The sequence below is a fragment of the Anarhichas minor genome, unplaced genomic scaffold (assembly GCF_050575085.1).
Source record: "Anarhichas minor isolate MPS153535 unplaced genomic scaffold, ASM5057508v1 ptg000129l, whole genome shotgun sequence".
Lineage (NCBI taxonomy): Eukaryota > Metazoa > Chordata > Actinopteri > Perciformes > Anarhichadidae > Anarhichas > Anarhichas minor.
In genome coordinates, this window is record NW_027466575.1 from 238,350 (window position 1) to 257,809 (window position 19,460).

Here is a 19,460-nt window from a genome sequence, read left to right on the forward strand (position 1 = left end):
TGAGTTTCTAGCTCTGAGGCAGAAACACGTCGCGAGGCTGAGAGGAAGGTAAGTACCCTTTGTTCTGCTGCAGCGTCACACTGCCACGTTTATACATTTATATATGTTTATACATGAATGTACTGATACACCGATGTACTTGTGTACTTGTACTTCTGAGTCTCGTTGCTCTTCATTCTGAATCTCTAACGTGCTAAAAAAAACAGAACCTGCCGCGTCATCGTCTGTCAATCAACACATTCAAATCAAGTGAACTTTATTTAAACAGTCTAACGTCACAGAGCAAAGAATGTGATGAAGGCAGACCACGCCCTAATCATCATCATCAGAGACTCACGTTGTCTTCATCATCAGATTCAGAGACTTAAATACTTTATATCACTTATTTATATTATTCATTTACATTATTCATTTACATTATTTATTAATATCGTTTATTTACATTATTTATTTACATTATGTATTTACATATTTATTTATATCATTTATTTATATCATTTATTTACATTATTTATTTACATTATTAATTTACATATTTATTTACATTATTTATTTATATCATTTATTTACATTATTTATTTACATATTTATTTACATTATTTATTTACATTATTTATTTACATTATTTATTTATATCATTTATTTATATCATTTATTTACATTATTTATTTATATCATTTATTTACATTATTTATTTATATCATTTATTTACATTATTTATTTACATTATTAATTTACATATTAATTTACATTATTAATTAACATATTTATTTACATTATTTATTTACATTATTTATTTACATTTTATTTATATAATTTATTTACATTATTTATATCATTTATTTATAAAATGTATTTACATTATTTATTTATAAAAGTTATTTACATTATTTATTTACATTATTTATTTATATCATCTATTTACATTATTTATTTATATCATTTATTTACATTATTTATTTATATCATTTATTTACATTATTTATTTATATCATTTATTTACATTATTTAATTATATAATTTAATTATATTATTTAATTATATTATTTAATTATATTATTTAATTATATCATTTAATTATATTATTTAATTACATCATTTAATTATATTATTTAATTACATCATTTAATTACATTATTTATTTTAAATGTGTCTAACCATTCACTCATTGAGACAAAAACATAATTCAAATCAAACTTTTTTTTAGAATTAATTAATGGTTAAAGTAACTTTTCTCTGTTTTATATGATATAGATAGACAGACTTTATTTCAGACTAAGGGTCCAGAGAGACAAATACATAAAATGACGTACAAACAATAAAAGTACGGAAGCCTAGCAATGACAGAGAGACAGCTGTACCAATGTGTCCACAGCTGGACTGGTAGCGTGTGCTGCTAAACCTTATGTTGGTTAAAACAACTATGATCCCATTTTCAGCGTCATTAAGTCGACAGATGAATTCATACATGAGATTTCTTAACACAGTTTGGAAAGTGTTGACTCGTGCAGCCACAAACATTTCACTGGCTCTACTCCATCTCGCTCTCTTCAGCAGTATTCTCATGGCGTCATTGGAAGACTTGAAGTCTCTGGAAGCTCTTTGTTGTTGTAGTTTGACCACAAGTGTGCAGTAGAGTGGTGTACAATATGCTCTGAACAGAGACATCTTCACTCCATCTGTACACGGACCAGACTAACGTGAGACTGTTTGTTGAGCAGACATCCGACGACATTAACTAGAAATGTCATCATCATCATGTGTTCTGTTATAAAATGATGAAGATATTTTACTTCCTCACAGACACCAAGTTATCATCAGACAATGTGAAGTCAGGGAAGTTTAGACATCTGTCCTCTCTGGTTCTACAGATCAGCATAGCACTCTTACTGGCGTTGTATTTGATGTCATGTTCCACTCCAGACACAGTACATATAGTGTGTGTGTGTGTGTGTGTGTGTGTGTGTGTATATATATATATATATATATATATATATATATATATATATATATATATATATATATATATATATATATATATATATATATATATATATATATATATACTCACACACTATACATATAGTGAGGAGCTGCTGAAGACCAGCGCTAGATGGACTAAAGATCACCAGATCATCTGCATACATGACATGATTAACCAGAGTATTACCCATCATGCACCAGTATTACAGGCTTTCAATGCTTGGACAGATCATCCATATACAGATTAAACAGAACTTGTCGGACACCATTGCTAACCCCAAATGGGGCTGAGACACTTTTACCCCATTTTACATATCTCACAATGTATATGAGGACAACAACAACTTACTGTGATACACGAAGCTTTAGAAGCATCAATACAACACATACCAACTAATGGCTTGACCTCTGTATTCGTTGACAGATTCTTTTAAGGCATATAAACTAGGGGTGGGAATCACCAGAGATCCCACGATACGATATTATCGCGATACTTGGGTAACGATATGATATTATCACGATATTGCGATTTATTACTTTTTTCAACTTCAAATTATGTCCCCAAAGGAAAACTGTGTCAACATGTTTTATCTAATAAGATGAAGTTTTCAGTCTGTTCATCTCACTTCAATCATTTTTATTGCAGCAAAATATGATTGTCAAGCAGACAGACTGACCAACAATGTCATAAATGTTGCACCTGACAAACTGAACTGTTTGTATTACTACATAGTCCAACTTAACTGAATGCAAACGTGTGGACTCAGTATATGAACTATAACTTATATAAGTAGGATATAAGAGTTATATAACTCAGTATAACTTGTGATGCGTGGACGTCGAGGGCAGAGAGACAGTTATGCGCTGCACTCTCCCCATGAGCCTGGCTACTGGTGGCAGATTTAACCCCGTTGTGAGGCCAGATGTCTCTATCTTTGTTTTGACCAACTTCCTACCAATCACGCTGACCCGGGACCTTTGCTGACCTCACCAGAAAACAACTCAGCACCATCTAGTGGACTGAAAAAGCAATTGATTTGATTTTTCAAAAAAAAAAAAAAAAAAATGTAATAGTTTATATAATAAAAGATCGATACTTGGCGTCCATGTATCGATACAATGTCGCCACGCAAAATATCGCGATACTATGCTGTATCGATTTTTTCCCCCACCCGTAATATAAACACAAGTCAGCGCCATGTTTGGCTTTAAAGCCCAACTGGTTATCTGTGGAGCTGATAAACTCGTATGTTGTGTCCTGCAGGATTCCTTCTAGGACTTCTGACAGTACGCTGGCCAAAGCAACGGGCCTGTGATGATCTAGGCCAGTGATTCTCAACTGGTGGGTCGCGACCAGAAAGTGGTTCGTGGACCCGTTTTCAGTGGGTCGCGGGCCTTTGACTGACAAAAAAAAAAAAAAAAATGTGATTTTATTTTGAAGGGCATTTTTTATGCAGCGGAGTTATTCCAGCATTTACGGCACTTGTTCAGCGGTGCAGGAAAAACACTGACCAATGCGTTGTGAATCACATCACGTGATGCAGCTCATCCAATCAAATATGAGTATTCTGACAAGTTTCCTGACTTGAGTGAGATGTACACACACCATGACACACGGGGGAGAGACGAGGAGATAGACAGCAGAGCAGGACTATTGAAGTGTGAAAGTCAAATCATAGGACGATTTCCAAAAGAGAAAATTGGCCAGAGAGACCAGACTCATAGAGGTGAATTCTTCCAACACTAAATTCTCTTTTTAGAAGATGAGAAAAATATAATATTGTGGCCTTTTCACTTCATCCTGAATGAACTGAATTTAAAGCTGCAGGGCAATTAAGTGAAAATAATTTTTCTAAAATTAATTTCGTTGCGAAATTTATTTTTTAATCCAGCCATTATTTTACTTGAAATGAGAAGAACATTTATTCATGTATTTCTATGCATTATTTATAATCCATCCAGTTACATTTGAAAAATTAGTATAATATTTGTTAAAATATAATTGATGTGTACTTTCTTTATTTGATTTGTCAGTTGTTTACTACACAGATACGTTACTACTACTAGACTTCTTGAATATAGATATACCCAAATTATATATATCTATATAGATATATATATATCTATATAGATATAGATATATATATAATTTGGGTCGTGGGTCGCGGCTTGTCATTAAGGGGTGATGGTCTAGGCTACACACTTTAATGACGGGCACTAAGAGAACAGACAGCATTGAGTCTGGTAACAAGCCGTGAATCATGACGCCAGTTAAACAAATAGCGAGGAGAGGAGCTAAAACTCGGACTAGCATCTTTAAGGTGTTCAGCAGTAATATGGTCTAAACCAGTGATTCTTAACCATGGGGCCGCGGCCCACAATTGGGCCGCGAGCGCCACCTAGAGGGCCGCAAACAACTTTCAGTTTTGCAGCTGTGGGCCGCGAGGGCCGCGGGACCACATAGGTTATCAATTGAAGACACCAGAGATATTACTGTTATCCATGAGACGCTCAGTTACAATATAGCTTCCCACCACCTGGTGGCGGTAATGCGTCAGTCAGTTGTTTAACAAGCTCCAATAAGCAGAAGAAGACACTCAGCTAGCCGCTAGCCTGTAGCGAAAGTTATGGATACGTTTTTAAAAAGAAAAAATGAAGACAGTGGTGCCATACCCCCCCAAAAGTCTAAATGTGTGCGCAAGTACAATCCTGACTTTCTTAAGTACGGCTTTGTGAACGGAGGCAACGAGGCAGAGCCGAGGGCTCAGTGTGGAATGTGGGCTAATGCTATCAAACGAAGCACTGAAGCCTTCAAAAATAAAGCGACACCTAGCGACGAAACATCCAACGCTCGTGGGAAAGCCTGTTGGGCTTCTTGTTGTGTATGCAGGTTTACATACACATGATAAATAAATGTCTTTGTGATCGTCACATTGTATCATCTCATTTATTTGACAAGGGTTTTGCCTGTTCAACTCCGCGAGGACGCCGGCGTCCTCGATCCCCTTCCGTTCCTACGGCTTGCTTGCGCAATCTACGTCACAAAACATGGCCGTGTTTGGTATCCCAGCATGCCCAAAATCCTCATCTTTGCAAAGAAATCATCGATTTTCTTTCATTTCTTATGGATGTTTCACAAAAGGAGCCCAAACACACACTGTCCAAAGTCGCCATAACCGCTGCAAGTCGGATCTTGCAGCATTTCGACAGAAAAAGACACATTACAGACCCGACAATGTGCTAGCGGATGTTACCATGGAGCTAGTGGCTTCAGAAAACGCTAGTACTTATAGTACAAACCTTATCTTCCTCTTCTATAAGCCGTCAACCAACGTATAACCTTGCGTAACTGAGCTACCCGCATGCTCGATCGTGCGCTTGGTCGCAGCCATTACGCACAGCAAGTCCGCTACCCACACACCCACGTCTTCGACCATATATACATAGTTTTTGCAATTTGCAAAGGCTAAAAATAAAAGGAAAATACTATAATATCAAAATATAAAGGGAGAAACACCTTTCGTGTGTCAGAATATCATTTGGTTACCATGTGTCCATTTGGGTCTCCAAATATCCTTTGAGAGCTCCGCCTGGATCTCTTCATGGAAGAAACACTGTAGAATGGTCATACTTTGTCCAATCTTCTTCAAATTTGAGGCAGTTGTTCACTGATAGTGTAGTTACAGCCCTATACTGTCCTTTACCTGTACAGATACAGCCACAGGCAATTATTTATACTGAAAGATACTTTTTTATTTTATGCGGACAAAAATCTTCAATTTTTACTGACTCCAAAGGCCCACTGCTCTGTTTCTGTATGACCTACAGGTTTTCTGACACTTTTGATGCATATAGTCAGAGTGGTTCAGAAGCTACAGCCATTTTAATTTGGGTATGTCATTTTAGGCGGTTGTGCTCCAAAATAGGGGGGAGTTGAACAGGTAACAATATAGTTATTGAATACAAATCAAACCAAGAGTGAGATCAATTAGTTCAACTAATAGTGTTAATATTTGAATGGGCCCCGGGACACTTTGTACTTGAAAAGTTGGGCCCCGAGGTCAAAAAGGTTAAGAACCCCTGGTCTAAACCACAGACAGTTTATTTATAGCTTGGTGCTCCTCATATGACGTAACTGCCATTGACTCATTACTCTCAGAATTGTCCACGTTATACAAATCACTTCTGATAGTTGAATAAGATGCTATAATGCTGTCGCCATAACTCAGCAATGTTATCTGTTCCTGAGATTCCATCTACAGTGCTGTATATTAGTGTTATATAATATATCTGTATATTAGTGTTATATAATATATCTGTATATTAGTGTTATATAATATATCTGTATATTAGTGTTATATAATATATCTGTATATTAGTGTTATATAATATATCTGTATATTAGTGTTATATAATATATCTGTATATTAGTGTTATCAATAGGACCTATTGTTCTTTATTTTATTTTTTTTCTTGAAAGACAAGAGACAATATTAGGCAATACATAGACATAACAACAAGAGGATGACAAGAACAGTGGGATAAAAGCCAGCAAACATCATATAGTCAGTGTGTGTGTAAATGTGTATGTGTGTGTGTGTGTGTGTGTGTGTGTGTGAGAATGTCCTTGAGCCTTTTGAGATGGAAGAAAAAAAAATAAATAATGATAATTAAAAAAACAACAAACCAAAAAAAAAACAGGTAAGTATGTGTGCATATGGATGTTCATGTATGCATGTACGTGGGTTTCAATTGGTTGTCAGGTAAGAAAAACAAAAATCAATAATAGTAATAAATACATAAACAATATATATATATATATATACTATACAAATTTTAATATTAATAGGATGGGTGGTGTCACGTTTGCAGAAACATAGTGAGGGATGACCAGGTGGAGTGGTGTTCTGTTGTATTGTATATGATGGACGAGGTTAGATTTCCATTGAAATATACTCTATCATTAAGTTTCTCCAGTGTGTGATGTGTGTGTTATTCCTTGATTTTCAGTTCATGAGGATAGTTTTCTTGGCGATAGTTAGGGCCACGAGGAGTAATCGGCGGTTTGTTTTGCTCAGATGTATTGTTGAGATGTCTCCTAGTCAGCACAGTGAAGGGGATAATGGGACGAGGCAGCCCAGGAAGACAGACAGTGACTCAGTTATTTCTTTCCAAAAGTGATTAACTGGTGTGCAGTGCCAGGTGGCGTGAACAAAGCTATCCGGGCTGTTTTGAGTGCAATGTGGACAGATATCTGACGTGAATCCCATTTTAAACATTTTTTGCCCAGTGTAATGAATTCTGTGAAGTATTTTATACTGTATTAGTTGTAAATTGGCATTTTTAGTCATGAAGTAGATGTTATTGCAGATTTGGTTCCAGAAATCCGCATCAGGAGTGATGGACAGGTCTGATTCCCATTTTCTTGATGGTATGGATGGTGTTTTGTCAGACTGTGATATTACTCTACATATTTTTGAGATTAACTTTTTTGAAGAGCGGATATTAATTAATTCTGAGGTTGAGGGGGGTAGTTCTAGGTTAGTGGCCTTAGTGGTAAGTTTGGATTGAACTGATGATTTGAGTTGCAGATATTCCAAAAATGTATTGCTCCTGATGCCGTACTTCTGAACCAAGTGAGGGAATGAAACCAAGGTGTTATTATTGAAGATGTGTTTCAGATGAGTGATGCCTTTAGCGGACCATGTGTGGAGATTAAGAGGTGTCTTGTGACTTAGAAAATCAGGATTGTTCCATATGGGAGTAAAATTTGAAGGTGCAAAAGTGATTTTGTGGAATTTCCACCAGGCTTGTTTTGAAACAAGGATGGCGTTTGATAGATTGGCTTAAAAATGGTAGGTCAGAAATCTGAATGTCCTTACAAACTGTCTGTTCTATATCTAACCATGTGTTGTCTGATTGGTTGGGGTGGATCCATTTAAGAATGTATTGAAGTTTATTTGCTAGAGAGTAGTGAAAAAAATGTGGAGCTTCAAGTCCTCCTTGTGTTTTTGGTTTTTGTAGAGTGGCCAGTTTAATTCTTGGTGTTTTATTTTTCCAGTAGAATTGAGTAATGATTGAGTCAAGTGATTTGAAACAGGAGTGGGTGGGTTGAGATGGTATCATTGTGAAAAGGTAATTTATTTTAGGAAGTATTGTCATTTTAACTGTAACTATTCTGCCCATGAGTGATAATGGTAGGTTCATCCAGCGGAGGAGGTCGTCATTTATTGTTTTAAGTAATGTAGTGAAGTTGAGTGTGAACAGCTCTGACAGCCTGGGGGAAATATGTATTCCCAAATACGTGATGGCACCTGTGCAAAAAGGGATAGGTGGTGTATGGGCTCCCCCATCCCAACTGTTACTATCTAATGGAAGGATGGATGATTTACTCCAGTTAATGGAGTAGTCGGAGATATTAGAGAATGATTCCATGACTTTAATAGTTTCCTGTAGTGATGAGTAGGGGTTTTGTAGGAAGAGCACTATATCATCTGCATAGAGACTGATCTTGTGATGGGTGTTGAGTGTTTGAATTCCTTTTATGTAGATGTTCTGACGAATGGCTGCAGCTAACGGTTCAATGAAAATGGTAAAAAGTGAGGCCTATTGTTATTCTAATGTTTATTATTATTATTATTATTATTTTACGTGTTTCGTCGCAAAAAGGAGGTGCTTGAGATAATGGGAATATTTAAAAATTTGGCACGCAAGCCAGAATTTGCAAAAATTGCTGTGTGATTGGGGTGTCCAGCTGCAGTATGAAGTATTGGCTGGATAGCGCCCCCTATTGAGTAGCCCCAACACCACGTTTCACTTAGCTGTATGAAATTTGGTAGGTATGTGGATCGTGATGGGACGCACAAAAAATCCTCTTGGAGTTTTGAGTAAGCAGATGTATCACATGAGGGGTCCATGCTCTAAACACAACCGGAAGTCGGCAATTTTGAATTTTGTATGAATTTCTTGTGGTTCTCTCCATTTCCAGGTGCTGTACTACGAACTCCTCCTAGGGAATTCATCCATTCTAATTCATCATTAGAATTTGGTCAGAACAATCTAAAGACCTTAGCGATTAAAAGTTACTAAAAGCTTGAGGTTTCATCGAACGAGGTGGATATGGTGTGATGGCCATTTTACATGGTTCACCATCATCCATCAAGCTGTTGTAACTCGACTGTACTTTGTCAAAACTGTCCCAAACTTGACGTGCTTGTTGACTGTCATGGCTTTAGGACTTCTGCATGCCAATATTAACTCATAGTCATAGCGCCACCTACTGATAAGCACGGACGTAAGCAGGATTCTATAATTACAGCGGCCCAAACTCTGAACTTATTGAAAGGGTTTGTGGGCACACCATGAGAAAAAGACTTCTCTGATCTAAATATGTGCAAACTAAGATGCTTGGAGAGCAAAAGTTAGATAACAGTGGATTCTCAAACCATGTCAGTGGGCATTAGTATAAATGATCTGTCCAGAGCTTCTTCATGACAATCAGGTTAAACGTTACAATGAATGCTTCACACTACAATCTAAAGTTACAGAAGAACTTAAAATGAAAACAGTGTTAAATTAAAGTGTTCAAGTAACAGCAAATGGCACTACTGTTTTGTTAACTTTCATGTAAGTCCAAATACAATCAGCAGGACACTGCAGGGAGTTGAACCCCATCCCAGTAAACTGACAGTCTGTTATGTTACACTGAAGCGCATTCACACACATTCATTTTCTTAATGATCTTTAAAGGCTTACATCTATGATTGTATCGGAGGTACACTCAAAACATTTGAGGCTTAAGACCTGGCAACATGATCTTGCTACGCTGCTGGTCGAAGCAGGAAATATCTCACTCGTGCACGCAGAGTGTGATGGTCACAGAAATTCATGGCCGCGTCACCCAGAGTCCTGCCAGTACCAGGAAATACCGTTTAACTCGTGCACGCAGTGTATGACGGTCACAGAAATGCATGGCCAGAGTCCTGCTAGTACCCTCGACGTGCGTGAAGTTGCGAGGGCCCGATCAATGCTGCTCGCAGCTTTAATTATTATTATTATTATTGTTTGTATAAAGCTGAATATGTGGAACTGAATAAAACATTTAAATACATTTTATTAATCAATGAATCTAGAAAATAATCTTCATATTAATCAATAATGAAAGTAATGATTACATCATCATCATCAGGTTTTCTCTCACAGCTCCTCGTCTGTGAGTTCAGTACTTGATTAGCTTAGCGTAGCATGAAGACTGAAAACGGGGGTCAGTGACCTGTATGCTAAGCTAAGCTCACTCCTGTCAGAGACAAAGGAGACACTAACTCATAATTCTCATAATTATGAGATAGTGTCTCCTTATAATGACTTGCAGGATCTTCATGTCTTCCTCTCAGTGGTGGGAATGGTCCATACTTTAAGCCTCAAACGTTGAGACAACGTTGAGTTGATGTTGAGTGTTACAAACATTCTGGTCCCGTCACCATCACGTGTCTCTGTTCTTCTTCCTGTTTACATTCTGTGTTCAATAATGTGACTGAGGTTTAAACAGGCAGAACAATGCTACATGCTACATGCTAACCACCCCATCCCGTCTGTCTGTCTGTCTCACTCTGTTCCTGTCTCTCTTTACACCTGTCTGTCTCTACACATGTCTGTCTGTCTCTACACATGTCTGTCTGTCTCTACACATGTCTGTCTGTCTCTACACATGTCTGTCTTTCTCTACACATGTCTGTCTTTCTCTACACATGTCTGTCTGTCTCTACACATGTCTGTCTTTCTCTACACATGTCTGTCTTTCTCTACACATGTCTGTCTTTCTCTACACATGTCTGTCTTTCTCTACACATGTCTGTCTGTCTCTACACATGTCTGTCTGTCTCTACACATGTCTGTCTGTCTCTACACATGTCTGTCTTTCTCTACACATGTCTGTCTGTCTCTACACATGTCTGTCTGTCTCTACACATGTCTGTCCTTCCAGGTGTGTCAGTGACTCAGCTGTTATTTTCCTCGTTGAGGAGGAATGTTGTTTGACCTGTCGTCTCACTTCCAGTTTCATCCTGTTTGCTTCCTGTGTTTAGTCAAAGAAATGAACTCTGGTGTTTGTGTCTCTGTTTCATTACAACGGGAAGCTAACGGAAAGCTAACGGGAAGCTAACACCTCCAGCAGGATGATGGCGGAGGCTCCAGATCTGTTCTCAGAGCAGGAACTCACCTGTTCCATCTGTCTGGACCTGTTCGATGAACCGGTCTCTACTCCGTGTGGACACAACTACTGTCAGGTGACTCAAGGCCACTTCCTATGGGGGGCGTCACTGAGACCTGATCCACTATGAACACGATGAACAGAGAGATACATAAAACTCTTGATGTGTGAATATTAGTTTATTTACTGTATAATAATTAAAGCACCACAGAAGAAGAAGAAGAGGTGATTTAAGTGTATCGGAGGTTACTTCTTCTTCTCTTGTTTTATAGGCGTGTATCGGAGGTTACTTCTTCTTCTCTTGTTTTATAGGCGTGTATCGGAGGTTACTGGGCCTCCAGTCCCGTCTGTACGTGTCCTCTCTGCAAACGACAGTTTGAAGAACGTCCTCGTCTCAGCGTCAACAAAGTCTTCGCTCTCATCGCTGATAAATACAAAGAGTCCCGCTACGGTGCCACTGGGTTACCCTCGGCCGTCAGGAACGGCACGGCGGCGACTGATGTCACGGTGCCTGGTGACCTGGTGACCTCGTCGGGTGAGGAGGTGGTGTGGTGTGACGTCTGTACGGGGGTCAAACGGCCCGCCGTCAGCTCCTGTCTCACCTGCACCGCCTCCTACTGCTCTCAGCACCTGGAGCCGCACCGGACCACGGCCTTCTACTCCAAACACCCGCTCATGGACCCCCAGGAGGCCCTCAGGGGCCGCACCTGCCGCGCCCACCGCCGCCTGCTGGAGGTGAGCCGACAACCACTTCCTGTTTTTACTGGAGGACCGACGACCTCCCGGTCACAGTCTTCTCTCACCTCTGATGTGTTCACTTGTCAGGTTTACTGTCGGACGTGTCAGCGCTGCATCTGTGCCATCTGTGTCCTGGAGGAGCATCGAACTCACCAAACAGTCTCAGTCCAGACGGAGAGACTCGGCAAACAGGTAGAGGAGGAGGAGGAGGGAGAGAGAGAGGAGGAGGTTCTCTTCTTTGTGAAGTTAATAAAACAAGGTTATTGATTATCAGAAACAGGTGGCGAGGACGGAGCAGGAGATCCTGAACCGGATCAGAGAGAAGGAGATCCATGTGACTCAGCTGAAGAGGAAGCTGGAGGGAGTGAAGGTCGGCCATCTTGTTTTCAGCTTCTTCTTCTGCTGTTTGTGGTTCAAATGTAAATAAAATCTGTCTATTAATAAGAGTTCATGTGTAAAAGCTGGTTTAATTCTATGATTTCTATGTTTGTATTGTTGTTCAGTGTGGCTTCGTGGCACAGGCAGTAAAACTGTGCTAACCCTAACCCTAACCCTAAAGCACACTATATATTATCCATCGGGCTTAATCATCATAATAATAATAATCAGGTTTATCCAAAAGTTTGGCGCGCTTCTCCTCACACAGCGTTGCCAACAGCGGCGTGAAAAATACATCAAAACGTGTGGCCTGATCGGGAATAGTGTGCTATCTATTTTCCGGAGAGATTCGCCAAAGCGGTTTTCCTGAAAATTCCCGAAAATCCCCAAAAACTGAGCAAAATTTCTCCATTCACTTGAATGGGGTTGCGGCGTGAAGAGAGCTAAAAAAACACTTAACTTTGGTCCCATATTGACTAGCCGTACATTAACGTAGAAACATGATTCAAAGTTTAAAACGTAGACAAAACGCTGCACTTTATTGAGCCAAATGGACATTTTGATAGCTAGCACAGTTTTCATGAAGTCACAGATTAAGTTTCAGGAAAATTTTGGGTCAGTTTCAGATTTTATAATGGGTGTGTATTGCACGGCTCGTTAAGAGCTAGAGTGAGAGCGGAGCAGGAAAATCTTCTGTGATTTTTCCAAACAAATTGCTCCAGCTCCCGCAATTTCTACTCTTTATTCACCATTTTGGCCAAAAAGCTTGGAAATGTTGTGCTGGTTGCAGTAAAGTGTCTGTGGAATCCAACAGACTTACACATTTGGCTCAAAGAGCCGCAGAGCGACATGAACTCCAACCAACTGCTCCATTAGACTCCATGTTAAATCTGACCACTAATTTCTCAAAGAAAGCAGACGGTACCAGTTTTGTCTATTGCTCTGGAGCTCACATTATTAACACCACAAACATAAAAAACACATCTAACTGTCTGCCTGCCTGTCTCACTCAGCCTCTCTCTCCTCTCTGTCTATCTTTCTGTCTCTCTCTCTCCCTCTCTGTGTCTCACTCTATCATACAGTCATTCAGGTCTTAGATATTTTTAGAGGACTTTTCCCCTCTCACCCCCCCCCCCCCCCCCATTTCAAATTAAAAGCCCCACAGAATAACTGGAATGCTTGTGATGAAGCCTCTCATTTTAGTGTCAAACATTATGATTCTGTCTCCTCTCCCCCTCTCTCACCCACCCAGTCCCACCCTTTCAAAATAAAAGCCCCACAAATACAAGATTCAATCCAAGAGTATGAATCTAAAATGCAGAAAAGAGAGTAGCGCTATCTCAATTGAACCTGAATGACACTACCGGTAACATTGGCGTGTGTATATATTGCGACTTCTTCGGGCAGTAGAAGCCACACTGTCAAAATTTCTTTCGGAATTTTCTAGTTTATGTTGTTGATGATGTGTTCAGAACTACGCAGACGGAGAGCGAGGAGAGGTGGAACACCTCCTGGACCAGGTGACCGGCTCCTTGGACAGGATCCGGTCTCAGGTTGTGGGCGGGATTGAGAACCAGCTGGACAGCGTGATGTCGAAGGGGGAGGGGCTAGTGAGCCGTCTGGAGGCGGAGCTCGGCGAGCTGATGGACCGGAGAGCCACGTTGGAGGTCCAGGCTGTCAGTCAGGACCACATCTGCTTCCTGCAGGTAAGACCTGGACTCATCCCAGTCTCCTCCATTCCTCTCTTTGCACCTTAGTCCCGCCCACAGTAGATGCGAATAGAGAAGGCGGGAGGACGGGGGAGTCAAGGACACAGACTTTAATATTTATATTATTGAAGATAATCCAGGAGTAAAGACACAAATACAACATTACACAACACATCAGCTCGATATATACGTATGTATAAATAAATATATAGATATAGATATATGTCTCCTCTGTCCTCTCTTCTGTTCTTTCTTCTCGTCTCCTCTGTCTTCTTTCCTCCTCTCTTCTCTCTCCTCTCTCATCGTCTCCTCTCTTCCTTTCTTCTTTCCTTGTCTCCTCTCTTCTCTGTCCTCTCTCCTTGTCTCCTCTCTCAACGTCCCCCCGTCCCCCCCTCCTCAGAGCTTTGAGGAGGCCACAGCTCCTCTGGCTGAGGAGCAGCGGGAAGAGGAGGACGAGGAGTTCTCGCTCCACTTCCCGCTGGTGGAGGTGAAGAGCTCTCTGTCTGAGCTGAAGGACAAGATGGACGACATCAGGATGGGGGAGGTCGTCTCCAGAGGATCGGGGGAGGTCTCCAGAGGGTTAGGTGAGGACAGAACGGGAGCGCCACAGAAATGCATTAGGGAAAGATTGATTGATAGATAGAAAGTGATCCTGCTGCTCTATAACGTCTGTATAACGTCTGTATAACGTCTCCATAGCGTCTCTATAACGTCTCTATAGCGTCTCTATAGCGTCTCTATAGCGTCTGTATAGCGTCTGTATAGCGTCTCTATAACGTCTCTATAACGTCTCTATAGCGTCTCTATAGCGTCTCTATAGCGTCTCTATAACGTCTGTATAGCGTCTCTATAGCGTCTCTATAACGTCTCTATAGCGTCTCTATAGCGTCTCTATAACGTCTCTATAACGTCTGTATAGCGTCTCTATAACGTCTCTATAGCGTCTCTATAGCGTCTCTATAACGTCTCTATAGCGTCTGTATAGCGTCTGTATAGCGTCTCTATAACGTCTCTATAACGTCTCTATAGCGTCTCTATAGCGTCTCTATAACGTCTCTATAGCGTCTGTATAGCGTCTCTATAACGTCTATAGCGTCTGTATAGCGTCTGTATAGCGTCTATAGCGTCTCTATAACGTCTGTATAGCGTCTCTATAGCGTCTATAGCGTCTGTATAGCGTCTCTATAACGTCTATAGCGTCTGTATAGCGTCTATAGCGTCTCTATAACGTCTGTATAGCGTCTCTATAGCGTCTGTATAGCGTCTCTATAACGTCTCTATAACGTCTCTATAGCGTCTCTATAGCGTCTCTATAACGTCTCTATAACGTCTGTATAGCGTCTCTATAGCGTCTCTATAACGTCTCTATAGCGTCTCTATAGCGTCTCTATAACGTCTGTATAGCGTCTCTATAACGTCTCTATAGCGTCTCTATAGCGTCTCTATAACGTCTCTATAGCGTCTGTATAGCGTCTGTATAGCGTCTCTATAACGTCTCTATAACGTCTCTATAACGTCTCTATAGCATCTCTATAGCGTCTCTATAACGTCTCTATAGCGTCTGTATAGCGTCTCTATAACGTCTCTATAACGTCTCTATAGCGTCTCTATAGCGTCTCTATAACGTCTCTATAGCGTCTGTATAGTGTCTGTATAGCGTCTCTATAACGTCTATAGCGTCTGTATAGCGTCTGTATAGCGTCTATAGCGTCTCTATAACGTCTCTATAGCGTCTCTATAGCGTCTATAGCGTCTGTATAGCGTCTGTATAGCGTCTGTATAGCGTCTCTATAACGTCTCTATAGCGTCTGTATAGCGTCTGTATAGCGTCTCTATAGCGTCTCTATAGCGTCTATAGCGTCTGTATAGCGTCTGTATAGCGTCTGTATAGCGTCTCTATAACGTCTCTATAGCGTCTGTATAGCGTCTCTATAACGTCTATAGCGTCTGTATAGCGTCTGTATAGCGTCTCTATAACGTCTCTATAACGTCTCTATAGCGTCTCTATAGCGTCTATAGCGTCTCTATAGCGTCTGTATAGCGTCTCTATAGCGTCTATAGCGTCTATAGCGTCTCTATAACGTCTCTATAGCGTCTCTATAACGTCTCTATAGCGTCTGTATAGCGTCTCTATAACGTCTCTATAGCGTCTATAGCGTCTCTATAACGTCTCTATAGCGTCTCTATAGCGTCTGTATAGCGTCTCTATAGCGTCTATAGCGTCTCTAGCGTCTCTAGCGTCTCTATAGCGTCTCTATAGCGTCTCTATAGCGTCTCTAGCGTCTCTATAGCGTCTATAGCGTCTATAACGTCTCTATAACGTCTCTAGCGTCTCTATAACGTCTCTAGCGTCTCTATAACGTCTCTATAGCGTCTCTATAACGTCTATAGCGTCTCTATAACGTCTCTATAGCGTCTCTATAACGTCTCTATAGCGTCTTTTTAACGTCTCTATAGCGTCTCTATAGCGTCTATAGCGTCTCTATAACGTCTATAGCGTCTCTATAGCGTCTCTATAGCGTCTCTATAACGTCTCTATAACGTCTGAAGATATGTGTGCGTGTCTGTTTGTGTGAGGGTACATTGATGTGTGTGTTGTGTTTCAGGGTTGGCAGGTGACCTGATGTCAGCAGAGAGCATGCTCAGTCTGAGAGGAAGCACAGCCAGTCTGAGGAAGAGTCAGTGGTCTCTGAAAGGTGATGAAGAGGAGAATTCTGTGTCATAGGAGATCTTCACTCCGTTTGTTTACTGACATGGGACTAGTAGTATTAATATCATGTGACTAGTAGTATTAATATCATGTGACTAGTAGTATTAATATCATGGGACTAGTAGTATTAATATCATGGGACTAGTAGTAATAATATCACGGGACTAGTAGTATTAATATCACGGGACTAGTAGTATTAATATCACGGGACTAGTAGTATTAATATCACGGGACTAGTAGTATTAATATCACGGGGACTAGTAGTATTAATATCACGGGACTAGTAGTATTAATATCACGGGGACTAGTAGTATTAATATCACGGGACTAGTAGTATTAATATTATGCTGCGTTTATACCAGCTGACAACACTAACATCTTTTATTAAGATAAGATAATCCCTTATTAGTCCTGCAGTGGGGAAATGTAAAGGATTACAACAGCATAGTGGATATATACCGTATTTTCCGCACTATAAGGCGCACTTAAAAGCCTTTAATTTTCTCAAAAAACGACAGTGCGCCTTGTAATCCGGAGCGCCTTATATATGGATCAATTGGTTAATTGGTTGATCCATACTGGTTGTACACGGCGCTCTGTCAAAATGTTTCAGTACGACTGGTAAACTACAAAGCAGCACCGCGGTAAACACCGGTACTGTGCTTACTCCTAGTCCAACACCACTTGTGTGTATAAAGACCCCAAAATGGCACCTTTCAAGAGACACGCTTACGACGCTATTCTATTCTATGCGCCTTATAATCCGGTGCGCCCTATATATAAAAACAGTTCTAACATAGGCCATTCATTGAAGGTGCGCCTTATAATCCGGTGCGCTTTATAGTGCGGAAAATACGGTAGTGTATATATATATACACTATATATATATATACTATATATATATATATATATATATACACTATATATATATATACTATATATATATACAGGTGCTGGTCATATAATTAGAATATCATCAAAAAGTTGATTTATTTCACTAATTCCATTCAAAAAGTGAAACTTGTCTATTATATTCATTCATTACACACAGACTGATATATTTCAAATGTTTATTTCTTTTAATTTTGATGATTATAACTGACAACTAAGGAAAATCCCAAATTCAGTATCTCAGAAAATTAGAATATTATTTAAGACCAATACAAAGAAAGGATTTTTAGAAATCTTGGCCAACTGAAAAGTATGAACATGAAAAGTATGAGCATGTACAGCACTCAATACTTAGTTGGGGCTCCTTTTGCCTGAATTACTGCAGCAATGCGGCGTGGCATGGAGTCGATCAGTCTGTGGCACTGCTCAGGTGTTATGAGAGCCCAGGTTGCTCTGATAGTGGCCTTCAGCTCTTCTGCATTGTTGGGTCTGGCATTTCGCATCATCCTCTTCACAATACCCCATAGATGTTCTATGGGGTTAAGGTCAGACGAGTTTGCTGGCCAATTAAGAACAGGGATACCATGGTCCTTAAACCAGGTACTGGTTGCTTTGGCACTGTGTGCAGGTGCCAAGTCCTGTTGGAAAATGAAATCTGCATCTCCATAAAGTTGGTCAGCAGCAGGAAGCATGAAGTGCTCTAAAACTTCCTGGTATACGGCTGCATTGACCTTGGACCTCAGAAAACACAGTGGACCAACACCAGCAGATGACATGGCACCCCAAACCATCACTGACTGTGGAAACTTTACACTGGACCTCAAGCAACGTGGATTGTGTGTCTCTCCTCTCTTCCTCCAGACTCTGGGACCCTGATTTCCAAAGGAAATGCAAAATTTACTTTCATCAGAGAACATAACTTTGGACCACTCAGCAGCAGTCCAGTCCTTTTTGTCTTTAGCCCAGGCGAGACGCTTCTGACGCTGTCTGTTGTTCAAGAGTGGCTTGACACAAGGAATGCGACAGCTGAAACCCATGTCTTGCATACGTCTGTGCGTAGTGGTTCTTGAAGCACTGACTCCAGCTGCAGTCCACTCTTTCTGAATCTCCCCCACATTTTTGAATCGGTTTTGTTTCACAATCCTCTCCAGGGTGCGGTTATCCCTATTGCTTGTACACTTTTTTCTACCACATCTTTTCCTTCCCTTCGCCTCTCTATTAATGTGCTTGGACACAGAGCTCTGTGAACAGCCAGCCTCTTTTGCAATGACCTTTTGTGTCTTGCCCTCCTTGTGCAAGGTGTCAATGGTCGTCTTTTGGACACCTGCAAGTCAGTAGTCTTCCCCATGATTGTGTAGCCTACAGAACTAGACTGAGAGACCATTTAAAGGCCTTTGCAGGTGTTTTGAGTTAATTAGCTGATTAGAGTGTGGCACCAGGTCTCTTCAATATTGAACATTTTCACAATATTCTAATTTTCTGAGATACTGAATTTGGGATTTTCTTTAGTTGTCAGTTATAATCATCAAAATTAAAAGAAATAAACATTTGAAATATATCAGTCTGTGTGTAATGAATGAATATAATAGACAAGTTTCACTTTTTGAATGGAATTAGTGAAATAAATCAACTTTTTGATGATATTCCAATTATATGACCAGCACCTGTATATCCACAGAGTGGAAGAAGGTCAGGAGAGCTCCCTGAGGACCTGAGTCTCCTCAGCACAGTCTGCTCTGACCCTCTTTATAGAGTGCGTGTGTGTGATCGGTCCAGTTTATTGTTCAAGTGAACACCCAGGTACTTATAAGATCTCACCATCTCAATGTCCGTTCTCTGGATG

At 40.1% G+C, this 19,460-nt stretch overlaps 1 protein-coding gene across 1 annotated transcript in view; it reads left to right on the plus strand.

The window, feature by feature from the left end:
* The window catches only part of btr30 (bloodthirsty-related gene family, member 30), a 27,352-nt gene continuing 7,892 nt past the window's right edge, over positions 1-19,460 (plus strand). Inside the window, exons 1-8 of the mRNA XM_076083385.1 lie at positions 1-48; positions 11,118-11,267; positions 11,504-11,926; positions 12,017-12,121; positions 12,204-12,299; positions 13,780-14,013; positions 14,417-14,600; positions 16,623-16,712. Coding sequence (XP_075939500.1) covers positions 11,157-11,267; positions 11,504-11,926; positions 12,017-12,121; positions 12,204-12,299; positions 13,780-14,013; positions 14,417-14,600; positions 16,623-16,712 — 1,243 coding nt within the window. The 5' untranslated portion in view covers positions 1-48; positions 11,118-11,156. The remainder of the gene's footprint in view (positions 49-11,117; positions 11,268-11,503; positions 11,927-12,016; positions 12,122-12,203; positions 12,300-13,779; positions 14,014-14,416; positions 14,601-16,622; positions 16,713-19,460) is intronic.